At 44.4% G+C, this 14,201-nt stretch overlaps 1 protein-coding gene across 1 annotated transcript in view; it reads right to left on the bottom strand.

Annotated features, from left to right (window-relative positions):
- Positions 1-6,306: 6,306 nt before the first annotated feature.
- Positions 6,307-14,201, bottom strand: part of ADAMTS12 (ADAM metallopeptidase with thrombospondin type 1 motif, 12) — a 390,158-nt gene continuing 382,263 nt past the window's right edge. Inside the window, exon 24 of the mRNA XM_010853830.1 lies at positions 6,307-7,483. Within this exon, the coding sequence (XP_010852132.1) occupies positions 7,305-7,483 (179 nt within the window). The 3' untranslated portion in view covers positions 6,307-7,304. The remainder of the gene's footprint in view (positions 7,484-14,201) is intronic.

Here is a 14,201-nt window from a genome sequence, read left to right as displayed (position 1 = left end):
CCCCCCACCCCCCCCAGCCTGTCTCTGCACAGCCAGCACCATGGACTAGTTCTCTTAATGTCTTTCCTGCCTCTCTGTCTTCCCGTCCCGACCCAGCTGTCCGTGGGGATGTTTCCCAGTTGTTCTCCCAGCCAGAGAGGAAGCTGCGCAGTGATGGTGCCACAGGCTCCACTGTAGCTGGCATCTGAGCAGGACCCCAGCTGGTGGCTGGCTGCCTGATGTCAAGTTCCAGCTGGATTGTGCTCCCTGCCTTGGTATTACCTTGGCCCCAGGAACTGTATCCCATCACTGCTGGATCCGCAGGGACCATCAGTGAGCACCCCTAGTCCTGGCCACATCCCATGAAACAAGTTGGGGTGAGTTGGGCAGTACCACTGAAATGAAGGGGCCTGGGGGCTGTCCAGAGGGGAGTGGGTGGGCAGTGCTTGGTGGGAGAGTGAGCACAGAGGTAGGGCCATTCTCTCCTTAACTTCTGTGTCTTGTTTTTACACTGCTTCTTCTGTCTTTTCATTATGATCTTGCAATCACTTCATCATTCAGATGGGAAAGGAACCATTTAAAAAAAATAATTTTGTTTGTTTATTTTTGGCTGTGCCAGGTCTTTGTGGCTGCACAGGCTTTTCCCTAGTTGTGATGAGATGGGGCTACTCTTCGTCACAGCGCTCGGGTTTCTCATTGTGGTGGCTTCTCTTGTTGCGGAGCACAGGGTCCAGGGTGCACGGGCTTCAGTAGTTGTGGCACGTGGGCTCAGTAGTTGCAGCTTGCAGGGCTCTAGAGCGTAACCTCTACAGTTGTGGCACATGGGCTCAGCTGCTCAGAGTCATGTGGCACCTTCCCAGATCAGGGATTGAACCTGAGTCTCCTGTACTGGCAGGCAGGCAATACACCAGGGAAGCTCAGGAACTTTTTTTTTTTGATATGCTCCCCGCTGCCCCATTCATGCTAATCTTAACTTTCTCACATAGAAGCAGGGGTGTTCCATATCAAGGATGGATAGTGGTGGGCTATCTCTTTGGGATCTTTGATATCCCTGTCAGCCTTCTCTCAGTGCAAGAGGAAGGGCTACTATTAGTGAATATTTAATGGCCATGGGTACTGCTGCTGCTGCTGAGTCACTTCAGTCGTGTCCGACTCTGTGTGACCCCATAGACGGCAGCCCACCAGGCTCCCCCGTCCCTGGGATTCTCCAGGCAAGAATACTGGAGTAGGTTGCCATTTCCTTCTCCAGTGCATGCAAGTGAAAAATGAAAGTGAAGTCGCTCAGTCGTGTCCGACCCTCAGCAACCCCATGGACTGCAGCCTTCCAGGCTCCTCCATCCATGGGATTTTCCAGGCAAGAGTACTAGAGTCGGGTGCCATTGCCTTCTCCGGGCCATGGGTACTAGTGAATATTTAATGGCCATGGGTACTTCTATATACTGAGTTTAATGGCGTGAGTAGTTCGTCTCTCCTCTTTCCCCCCACCCTTCCCCTACATCCCTCTTGAGCCTGAAACCTGGCACTGCAGAGAAGGGTAGGAAAGCCCTTTTCCATCTTCCTCCAAAATACACTCCACAAGCCAGCTTCACCATCAGTAAAGCTGCTGTTATGATCTGGCTGTGTATGTCTGTGCTGTTTGGTTTGAAACCTGTTGGAGGAGGGTGATTATTCCAAACCCTCAATATGTCACTTTTCCATTTTACCCACTTCTGCTTTATTTCCTCTGACTCTAGGATTGAACACTTGAGCCCTCAACAGCTGATTCAAGACTCTTGTGGAGCCATGCTCCTTACCTTCTTTCTCCTCTGAAATTATTTTTATCAAGCTAATGACCTTTGAATCCTGATATGTATTTTTTCTTCTTTGAAAGTTTTCTGGCCCACCCCATCAGTTCTTAGTGAGGTCCGAGTGTTAGGGTGAGTTTGGTTTTACTCTAGAAACCCTGCTACTCACTCCAAGGTGATAGCTGTTCTCCTGCAGTTTTTCAGCTTCAGAACTACTGACATTTTGAGTCACCTAATTCTCTGTGGTGGGAGGGGCTGTCCTATAGAAAGTTTAGCAGCATCCTTCGCCTTTACTCACCAGATGCTAGTAGTAGCCTCCATCAAATTTGTGAAAGCCAAACGGGTCTCAGACATTGTCAGATGTCTTCTGGGGACAAAACCATCTCTAATTAAGGACTGCTCTCTTAGGGGAAATGGATACAGTGAAGCAGCAGCAGAGCAGCGCCTCCGTCTTGGTGGCAGAGTTAGCACTGGCCTCATGGGGAAAAGCATTTGAGCTGAGCCTTGTAGGATAAGGGTTACCTAGTGGTCATAGCAGAGTTTTCAAGGTACAGACAGGTAGGTGTTCATGGCCCTCTGATTTCTTGACCCAAACCAGCTTCCTATCACCCCTACGCATGCCCACAAACATTGTAGGGGTCACCTGTGGATGCCTCGCTCTTCCTGCCTCAATGATCTTACTCATTCATGTGAGTGGATTCCGTGTCCATATGTCCAGATTCTTTTGGGTTGGCCCAAAAGTTTGGGTTTTTCTGTCTTACAGGACAACCCAAATGAACTTTTGGGACAACTCGATACAATTTGCTGGTTATACTTCCCATGCTGTGCACCACCTTTGAAAAAATATGTTGGATTTCTAAAGCAAATTCCTTTTCATCTTTATTATTACTTTCTCAGGCATTAAGAGAAAGCATGTGTACAATTCATTGTTGTTTTTTTCTAAATTTTATTTATTTTTTGCCTGTACTGGGTCTTCATTGCTATGTAGACTTTCTCTAGTTGTGGCAAGTGGGGGCTACTCTCTAGTTACAGTGCACAGGCTTCCCACTGTGGTGGGTTCTCTTGTTGCAGAGCATGCACTTTAGAGAGCTTGGGTTTCAGTGTACAGTTGTGCACGTGGGCTCAGTAGATGTGGTGCCCAAGCTTAGGTGCTCCAAGGCACGTGGGGTCTTTCAGAGATAGAACCTGTGTCCCCTGCATTGGCAGGCAGACTCTTAACCACTGGTCCACCAGGGAAGTCTCCATTATGTCTGAACTTTGGATAGATTGAGGGACTAGGTTATGCAGTGAGCTGCAATTCCCAATACGCTGGATCTGGGATTGTGGCAGATTTCAAGTATCACTTCAGATGGTCATATGGTGGGTTGTGTTGGTTACTGCACAATCATTTGTGAGAAGAGACCCAAGTTCTACTTCACCTGGGACATGACTCATCTCATGACATACAGATTTAGGGGTGGAGGAGGAGGAAGTCTGCAGGGAGCGAGGGAGGGAGGAATTGACAGATCCTCCTCCAGGTTGCTAAATTTCAGAGTTGTTCTGGTGGCTAGTGGGAGTCTCATAGCAGGGGTAAATGAATTACATGGAAACATCAGTGAGTCTGGCCATTTATTGATGCCACACAATGGCAGGCTATGGTTAACACTCTGGTTTTACATACTGTGGTACCCACTGAGGTACCCCTTAAGGAGTCTGGGCCTGGGAAAGTAGTGCAGAGATGCAGAGAGGACAATGGATGAGGCCTCGGACCACATGTAACCACTTTGGAGGGCAGAAACAGGCAGAATTGTGCTTTCCCAACCATATTTTTTTATGACATAACTTAAAATAATACTAACAATATTTGAACAAGCAATACCAAAAAAAAAAGCATCAAATATGTTGGTTAAGTTGTAGCACCAGACAGTTCATGTCATGAGGCCTCCCTCTCGAAAGTGAATCGCTGTGCACTCATTTCATTGTCCTAGGGCTTCATCCTAAAGTCAGAAGTGCTATGGCTTGTAATCTCTGGTGAAGTAATGTATAGCTTTCAGTGTTTTGGGGATTTTAACAAATTGATTGGGAAATTATGACCCGAAACAATATAAATCCTTCAAATCATGTTCCAGAAACATGATGAAGGTTATCAACAACACTCAATATCTGAAAGCTTCACATTGGGATGGCTCCATCACGTAGAGATGGATCAGGAGATTGGACAGAGATACACGCTTAAGAAGTCCCAATATTAAAATGAGTCACTCCTACAAAGGGGCAACTGCTTGTATCACAAATTGATTTCATTTTTACAAAGGTATTCACTCTTTCGTCTCTTGAAATGTTTCCTCTTGGTGGTTTGAATTATGTGTGGATGTTCAAGAACTAAATGAACCCATACCTTTTCAGAGAAGAGTTAACTCTACCACTGGGAGAGGTGACATAAACCAGATTGGGCTTGAGACCCTTTATGTATTGAAGTACCAGGCCCTGTGGTGGCCTCTCTGGTTCATGGTAGATGCGTATCCAGTGTCTCTTGCTACACTTCTCACTTGCTTGTTCAAGGTGGGAGGAAAGGAGGCCATGGAGGAAATAAAGCAACAGCTACTTCACGTCGGCCCCCGTGAGCACCAAAAGAATGGTGAGATGTCATCTAGGTTCTTGTCTTTCACATTTTCCTGTTAATCTGAGGTCCCTCTCTTATTGCTAACATGGGGACCATGCAAAACCCTGATGACCCAAAGTTGAGTGACTGTCAAGGCAACAACCAAGTCAGATGACCCCAGTAGCAAGTACTATCTTGCGACCCAGAATGACAGATGCTACACAACTGTCTTACCTCACAGCCTCAATACAGGAAGTGAATGTTCATGATGCAGGATTAGGGGCCAATATTCTGCCTTTGAGAAACTAGAGAAAGGCCTAGAATAGAGCACCTGGTCAGACCCTCTCTACATTTCTACCATCTTTTCCTCATGGGTCATAAATAACATTTCGCATATTGGGAAACCTGGCCTAGTTTAGTTTGCTGAGGTCATGGGAATATGGGTTTGTTCCTGAGTTTTGTAAAACTGGTCATATCCAGGGCTCTGATGATATGCATGATCCCGGGATAACAATTGTTGTTCAGTTGTTAAGTCTGTTCAACTCTTTGTGACCCCATGGACTGCAGCATGTCAGGCTTTCCTGTCCATCACCATCTCCCAGAGTTTGCTTAAACTCATGTCCATTGATTTGGTGATGCCATCCAACCATCTCATTCTCTGTCATCTGTCATTCAGTCTTATCCAACTCTTGTCCGACTTCTTGCAACCCCAGCCAGGCTCTTCTGTCCATGGAATTCTCCAGGCAAGAATAATGGAGTGAGTTGCCATTCCCTTCTCCAGGGGATCTTCCCAACTCAGGGATTGAACCCATGTCTCCTGCATTGCAGATAACTCTTTACCATCTGAGCCACCAGAGAAGCCCTGGGATAGCAGAGTACCAGGTTAAGTTAAATCCATCCAACTTACTAAATTAATCCCCTTGAAAGCCTATACCACACTTCAAGGACAGTTTTTGCAAATTGCCTCATTAGAAAAAAAATCAGGTTCTCTTCTACTCCTGTCACTGATGATTTACGCATCTTCTCTCTAAAACTGATTTCACCAGAGACTGTCATCAGCCAGCAATGTTTAGATTTAAGGACAGAATATAAGAACCTAATCATACAGAAATAAATTCCCTGGTTTTGGTAAACATTTTTACTTTTCTACTGTGTCTGGTCTTATCTCAAATTCCATCCCAACCCCAGTGTTTTATTTTCCACAGGCATTTATCAGACTAATACACAGTAATGGCTTAAAAAAAAGCACATAATATAAAAATTTTCAGCTTCTGGTATCCAAGCAATAGAACTGGCGTTGGCCAGCAACACCATTACACATTTAACAGAGGACGCATATGGATTTGCCCACTTGTACATCTATCTACATGTTTATATTCGTTCTGCCACCATCTGCATATTAGCACCATGTTTCAATAGCACCATTCTGCTGAACAGAGAGAGAACTCAAGGGAAAGATGGGACATTGTGTTCCATGGTGAATGTTAATGGTACTTGTGAGTCTGAAAACATGTGGCCCATGACATGAAGATGACTCTCCTGCCTTCCCCTCTGTCAAGAGCTGGTTCTGAAGGCTTCTTTCCCTGGGGGCTCCTCTCACCCTCCCCTGATTTTCCAGGTTCAGTTCATATAAACACCTCCTCTTATATACCACAAAATTCATCTTCAACTTGAGACCATAACCTACTTTGACTCCTCCTGGGTGATGGGAACATCAAAGATTCAGCCTTCTTAATTTTTTTGGACTCCCTGACTCACCTGTTCCCTTCAAGGAAACAGATTCTCAAAAGTAACTACTGGGTGTGCTAGAGAGTAGGTCAGCTTTACCTCCTTTTTGAAAAGTTTTTTTCTTGAGACTATTAGTTTATACAAAGTTTGTCTATACTTGATGCAATTTACCTAGGTCTTAGCAATATTTTCGTCTACAGCTCCATTTCCCAAGCTGAGGGTGGGTGGGCGGGTGGTAGACGCAGACCTGGCTGCAGCACTTGTGATGTATAAAGCCCCAGCAGTGGAAAGATGTTCACCCTGACTTGAAGACCCAGGCAGGGGATGTGCCAGGGAAGGGAAAGTCACACAGGAAGACTCACATGCTCTTCTGCAAAGGAATGGGTATGTGCCAGGGAAGTGGGAAGAATAGAAGCCCACATTCTCTTCCTTATACAAGAAACTGATTTCTGATCATTTGTTTTTTAACAGTTTTCATAGAAATTATCTAAAGTCAGAAATGTCTTCTATATAACCTAAATCCCTTAGGTTTACTAAAGCTACAGTTCCTGCCCATTTCCTCTTCTTCTAGTGTCCCTAGGAAGGCACGGGAGTCTAAACAGCTCAGATGTAGAGTCTACAGGGAATAGGGACAGACTAAGTCTGTAGCCAAGACTTTTTCTTCCTGCCTCAGTTAAATATTAGGTAAAGAAAGCGGTCCCCTGCCTGGATGAATTACAAGAATGTTCCCAAAAGCTCTCCCATGACATTTGAAACAGCAGCTGCCCCAAGTAGGGAGATTTAGGGGAAAAAAAAGAAAAAAGGGAGTGATTTCATCAAAGTTAATTAACAAGAATATTTGTTCCCTGGATAAGTGAGGCTCTATTTCCTGATACTCTCTTGAGGTAGTCTGGGAAAAATATGGTCTCTGTTTTTATCTTTAAGGGAGAAACAAAAGACATCATTTCATAGACTTGTCCAATTCGATACCTTTCCCAGGAGATGATCCATGAGAAGCCCAGTTCTCCTGGACACCTCACCTGCCTATCAGGGAGCAGTAAGCACAACAGTGCCATGACTCCTGAGAGGGACATTGTGTGGCTAAAGGGACGCAGTGTGCTTTGTTTTGTTACGAGTCAAAGTTGAACCTGAAACATGTAGAATAACACGGCAAGAAAGTGGTCCCTGGGCCAGAACATGTCCTTGTCAGCAGGCTGCTGCAGTCTATGGTGGAGGGTGGCTTCCTTCTGTACTTAGGGTGCTTTGGGGTTCTTGAGTGGCTGTCGCTTTCTTGGCCTTTGGGTGTGGGCCACGTGTGTCTGGGAACACGAGAGGCAGCACTGAGCCCTCACGGTGGGCACAGAACATTTCTTCATGGTTTTAAGCGTCTGGCAGAAACTGGCTGATAAGTTGTCCTTGATGCAAAGGAGATCTGTGGGAGGAGACAAATGATGAGAAAAAAACAAAAGATGATCTTTTTGTTAAGTGAAAGAGCACAACTTCTATTAATGGAAGATTTTATATGTCTACTGAGAAAGGCTCCATAGCGATTCATAATAGTTGACATCTACTGACGGTCACTCCTGTGCAGTAATGTGTTGATTATAATGGTTCCTATTTTAACTAATAACAACATGTTTGAGCCTAGTTATAATAACTTAAAATTCACAGTCCAAAACCACAATTACATTTGTACCAGCCTAATATCTTGACCATCCTTTCCTCATACATGATTGGACTAGATTTCTCAGGGACCATCCTCGCATATTCTGTGGGTGGTAGATACTCAGACTGCAGTGGCCCTTGTCTGGAAGAAGTTCAATAAGGGCCCAATAACAGATTTTTCTTTTATAAAATGAAATTGGTTTAAACTTTGCTTCAGTGCCTTTCAGAGCTCTGCCTGATTTTCTTTCTCCATTACACATTTGAATAGTCCTACAGTAAAGCTTTTTACCCCAAACAGGCTGCTGTCCTTTGTAAATAGAATTGTCAGTAAAAGCAGAAATTGAGGTAATATTCCTCTTTACCTAAATCTGTGACAGCATTTTGCCTCTCTCTGCATTTTTCACCTTCAGGTCACAAAGGCAAAAAATGCTTTTCACCTGCTCAGAACTCATCATTCCTTGACAGTGCCTTTTTTTTTTTCTTCTTCTTCATGAAGAGATATCTTCTATTAACTGTCTAATTCCATTTGGTTTGCAAGTGTTAGCTGCACTTGAGAGTAGGTAACAGAACCCACGACCTTTTCATTGCTGCTGCTTTTCTTCTTCAGACCTCATCTTAAAACTATTATAAAAATCAGTATCCCCTAATCCCACAGGAAACTTCTGTATGTGATCTGATATTTCAGAAAGAGTACGTATTTCTGCCAAGTGTTCCTACTGTGGAATAGGAATCTGAGCTCTTCATCTCCCATGTTCCTGCAGGAGCAGCAGGTGTTCTCCATGGGGCCTATCAGAATGCAATGCACATCACAGGCAATCCACTAAAAAGACTGCAATGATGGAAAAAAAAAAAAAAAAAAACTTGCTTATACAGCTGAATGAATCAGTTCAGTTCAGTTGCTCAGTCGTGTCTGACTCTTTGTGACCCCATGAATCGCAGCACGCCAGGCCTCCCTGTCCATCACCAACTCCCGGAGTTTACTCAAACTCAAGTCCATCGAGTCAGTGATGCCATCCAGCCATCTCATCCTCTGTCGTCCCCTTCTCCTCCTGCCCCCAATCCCTCCCAGCATCAGAGTCTTTTCCAATGAGTCAACTCTAATACAACACATTAAATTCATCTTCTCAAGATGCATGCATGTGTGTGTGCTCGCTTCAGCCATGTCTGACTTTGTGACCCTATGGACTGTAGCCCGCCAGACTCTGCTTTCCATGGGATTCTCCAGGCAAGAATACTGGAGTGGGTTGCTCTTTAGAATGAGGCAGGACTTCCTTCCTAGGCTTTTGGCTTTGGAACAGGGCCCAGCATAGATGCCTAGGCATCATAGGGTTGCTCTGATTTCTAAGTCTCTCCTAAGGTCTAGTCAAGGCTATGGTTTTTCCAGCGGTCATGTATGGATGTGAGAGTTGGACCATAAAGAAAGCTGAGCACAGAAGAATTGATGCTTTTGAACTGTGGTGTTGGAGAAGACTCTTGAGAGTCCCTTGGACTGCAAGGAGATCCAACCAGTCCATCCTAAAGGAGACCAGTCCTGGGTGTTCATTGGAAGGACTGATGCTGAGGCTGAAACTCCAATACTTTGGCCACCTCATGCGAAGAGTTGACTCATTGGAAAAGACCCTGATGCTGGGAGGGATTGGGGGCAGGAGGAGAAGGGGACGACAGAGGATGAGATGGCTGGATGGCATCCAACTCAGTGGACATGAGTTTGGGTAAACTCCAGGAGTTAGTGATGGACAGGGAGGCCTGGCGTGCTGTGATTCATGGGGTCACAAAGAGTCAGACACGACTGAGTGAACTGAACTGATGTCTATTTTTCTCCTTTTAAAAGACTGAGGTTCCAGAAAGGCTTACTAACTGGCCCAACATCACACAGCTGGAAAGTAGACAGTGATGCTGGAATCCGAATGTTGCCTTAGTGCCTCTAGAGCTTTGCCTCTAAGAGAATAGATCTTTTGTGCTGGTGATGGGGGAGGAGGGGCCCACATGGACAGGTTCTTCCCTGACCAGAACATCTTCATTTGTTTAACCCAGGGCTCCCACTTGTCAGGTCCACACCTCTAGGAATAAAAGGGACCCAACCAAGCCTGGTGTCCTTGCCTGATCTTGGGAACCATTGGATCACAAGCCCTCCTTTCAGTGGTTCTCAGAGCCCTGGGAACATGTAGGTCCTGAGTCTTCCTGTTTGAAACTGGAAAGAAGAGTGGAGGAGGGCAGTGACCTATATTGGGAGCCTGTGTTCCAGGCCTATGTTTAGCAGCTCATTTAGACAATGACTGTGAGCCCAACAACATGGCAGGGCTTAATTGCACCAGTTCTCCTTATTATTGTGAAACAATGAAGGCTGGCTGTGTTCATCAGCCAACTGGATCCCAGCCGAAGCACACACAAGGCTTATAATTAGTGGCAACTTAGAGAGGACATCCCAGTTTGCCTATGTCTGCTCAATAGAAATCACACTTGGAACTTAAAGGGATAGCTACAAGCTTGTTCCCTTGCTGTCAGCTATGTCTAAGTTGAAGGGATAACATTTTGCCCACAAAAGGTAAAAAATAATTTCCATGTTGTTGGTAAATACAGATTCTGTAAGACTTTGGGTTCCTTGAGGCCAGGGACTGTGGCATACTCATGTCTGTATCCTCACTTTTTACATTTTGCCTGAAACGTATCTTGTGATCAGCAATATTTGCTGAACAAGTGAATGAATTGAAATTCTGTTAATCTGGAAGAATATCTTTCAGTAGGAAGTCTGCTGAGGAGTGGCCAAGAGGGAGCAGTAAGACCCTGAGCCCACCTCTTCCCACAGGCATACTAAAATTACAACTATGTACAGAGTAACTACTGATGAGAAAGACTAGCAGAAACGATCTTCTACAACGAAAGATATAAAGAAGAAACCGTAAGGAAACAGGCAGGCAGGATGGAGATGTAGTATAGTTAAGACCCATAACTCTGGGTGTGTAGACCACAAATGAAAATAATAATCACAGAGGTTCTCCGTGAGCAGGGGGCCTGACCCCCACATCAGGCTTCCTAGACTAGTAGTCCTGCATGAATAATATGAGTTCCCAGAACATCTGCCTTAAGGCTGATACCATTCAAATTTAGAAGAGCCAAAGGGCTGCTGGAAATAAAGACCCCATTCTTAAAGGGCTTCCTTGCTGGCTCAGATGGTAAAGAATTTGCTTGTGATGCAAAAGACCCAGGTTCAATCCCTGGGTCATGGAGATCCCCCAGAGAAGGGAATTGTTACTACTCCAGAATTCTTGCCTGGAGAATCCCATGGACAGAGGAGCCTGTGGGCTACAGGCAATGGGGTCACAAAGAGTCGGACATGACTGAGCAACTAACACTTTGATTTAAAGGGCACACACAAAATTTCACACTCTCCAGGACCCAAGGCAGAGGCAGTAATCTGAAGGCAGTCTGTCTGTACCAGGATGCCCCAGGTCAGGCAACCACCAGGTGCAGACACAGCCCCAGTCACCAGCAGCCCTGCTGCTTTAAGACCCCCTGAGCTGCCTTGACTTGGCCCTGCCCACTGGAGGGCCTAGGGCCCAGCCCTTCACACCAGTCTGCTAGGACTAGCTCCAGGACCCCCAGGACCCAGTCCCCACCCACCAGGTTGACACATGAACTCCAGGACCCAGAAGTCCCAGGACCAGGTTTCACCCTGAAGCTTGCCATGTCAGTAACCCCTGGCCTTTGTCCATTTTGCAGGCCAACATCTGCTCTGAGACACCTTGGACCCTTCATCCAGCAGCCCCAGGATATGGCCCTACCTACCAGTGGGTCAATACCAGCTCTAGGACCCCCGAACCTGGCTCTACCTATCTGTAGGCTGACATCAGCTCCAAGTCACCCTGGGTCACACATCAGCAGGCCAACAGCAGCTTTGGGACACCATGGACCTCATAGCCAGTCATGTCAAGAACCAGCTCTGCCTACAGGTAGGGTTGTAGTCAGCCATCTCATGTCCTGGCCCCACCAAGGCAGAGCCTGGCAGAAACCTACAGGAAGCCAGCCACACCTACCAGACCACCCACAGTGGTCAGCCCATCACAACAGAAGGACCCATGCAGCCCAGGTGGGGACACCTTTAGAGCATAAAGCTTTTGTGATGAGAGCAGACTATGCTGCTGGAACACACAGGATTTCTCCTACAAAAGGCTGCTTCTCCAGGTCAGAAAACAAAACCTATCAAATACACAGAAATAAAAAGAGCAAATTAGGCAAAACGAGACAATAGAGGAATATATGCCAAATGAAGGAATAAGATAAAATCCCAGAACTAACTGCACTGAAGACAGGCAACCTATCCAAAAATGAGTTCAAGGTAATGATTATAAAGATGCTCAAAGAACTTGAGAGAAGAATCAGTGAATACAGTGAGAGGATTAACAAAGAAAGACTCAAATAGCTGAAGAATAGAATAGCTGAGATAAAAAATATACTAAAAGGAATTAACAGTGGATGAGATGATAGGAACAGATCAGCGAGCTGGAAGACAGCAGTGGAAATACTGAAGTTGAAGAGAAAAGCAAAAAAGAAAAAAAATGAGGACAGTTTAGAGACCTCTGTGATACAATATTAAGTGCACTAACATTCACACTATAGGGACCCCAGAAGGAAAATTGGGGAAATGGGCAGAGAACATATTTGATGATGTAATAACTAAAAACTGCCCTAACCTGGAAAAGGAAAGAGACATCCGGGTCCAGGAAGCACATAGTCCAAAACAGGATCAACTCAAAGATGATCACATTGAGACACAATGTAATTAAAATGGCAAAAATTAAAGGGAGAAAATTAAAACCAGCAAGGGAAAAGCAACAAGTACAAGAGCACTCCCATAAGGCTGTCAGCTGACTCTTCATCAGAAACTCTGCAGGCCAGAAGGGCATGATATATTTAAAGTGATGAAAGAGGAAATTCTTGGTTGTAACCAAGAATATTCTACCTGATGGAGAGATCGAAAGTTTTACAAAAGCTAAAAAAATTCAGCACCACTAAACTTATCTGGTGACTCAGACAGTACAGAATCCACCTGCAATGCGGGAGACCTGGGTTCAATCCCTGGGTTGAGAAGATCCCCTAGAGAAGGGCATGGAAACCCACTCCAGTATTCTTGCCTGGAGAATCCCATAGACAGAGGAGCCTGATGGACTACAGTCCATGGGGTTACCCAGAGTAGGACACGACTGAGTGACTAAGCACACAAATTAGCTTTACAAGAAATGCTAAAGGGACTTCTATAAGTGAAAAATAAAATGCCACAATTAGAAACATGAAAATTACAAAAGGAAGAATTAAATGGTAAATACAAATATACAATAAAGGCAAATACACCAAAAAATCCATCATGTAGAAAGATTAAAAGGCAAAAACCGCAGGTTCATCTATACCCACAGTAAGTAGTTAAGGAATACACAAAAACACATAAAATATGATGTCAAAAACAATAAACATGAGAGGAGTAAAAATGCAGGGTTGTTAACACATTATTGACCAGGGGATTTTAGTAGACACTAATGCCTATGGCCAGTGAATTGGTAGGTAAGTGAACACTGAAATGTCTCCAGTCAGTAACATTCAGGTAAAAAACAGATGTATTAATATGTCTCTGGTCAATAATGTGTTAAATGCACCCTATACATAGGAAATCCTAAAAAGATGCCAACAAAAACTACTAGAGCTCATCACTGAATTCAATAAAGTTGCAGGATACAAAGTTGATATACAGAAATCAGATGCATTTCTACACACTAACAATGAACTATCAGAAAGAGAAATAGAAGAAACAATTCTATTTACAATATCAAAAAGAATGAAATACCAAGGAATAAATTAAAGGAGTTAAAAACTATACTTGGAAAACTATCAGACACTGATGAAAGAAATTGAAGATGACACAAACAACTGGAAAAATATCCTGTGTTGATGAATTGGAAGAATTAATTCTGTTAAAATGACTATACTACCCAAGGAAATCTACAGATTTAATGCACTCCCTATCAAATTACGAAATGCATTTTTTACAGAACTAGAAGAGATTAGATAGAGTGCCTGATGAACTATGGAATGAGGTTCGTGACATTTTACAGGAGACAGGGGTCAAGACCATCCCCATGGAAAAGAAATGCAAAAAAGCAAAACAGCTGTCTGGGGAGGGCTTACAAATAGCTGTGAAAAGAAGAAAAGCGAAAAGCAAAGGAAAAAAGGAAAGATAGAAGCATCTGAATGCAGAGTTCCAAAGAATAGCAAGAAGAGATAAGAAAGCCTTCTTCAGCAATCAATGCAAAGAAATAGAGGAAAACAACAGAATGGGAAAAACTAGAGCTCTCTTCAAGAAAATTAGAGATACCAAGGGAACATTTCATGCAAAGATGGGCTCGATAAAGGACAGAAATGGTATGGACCTAACAGAAGCAGAAGAGATTAAGAAGAGATGGCAAGAATACACAGAAGAACTGTACAAAAAAGAT

The sequence above is a fragment of the Bison bison genome, unplaced genomic scaffold (assembly GCF_000754665.1).
Source record: "Bison bison bison isolate TAMUID 2011002044 unplaced genomic scaffold, Bison_UMD1.0 scf7180017864331, whole genome shotgun sequence".
In the NCBI taxonomy this organism is placed as follows: Eukaryota; Metazoa; Chordata; class Mammalia; order Artiodactyla; family Bovidae; genus Bison; species Bison bison.
Note: the sequence above shows the minus strand (reverse complement) of the source record. Positions and strands in the feature narration are given on the sequence as shown.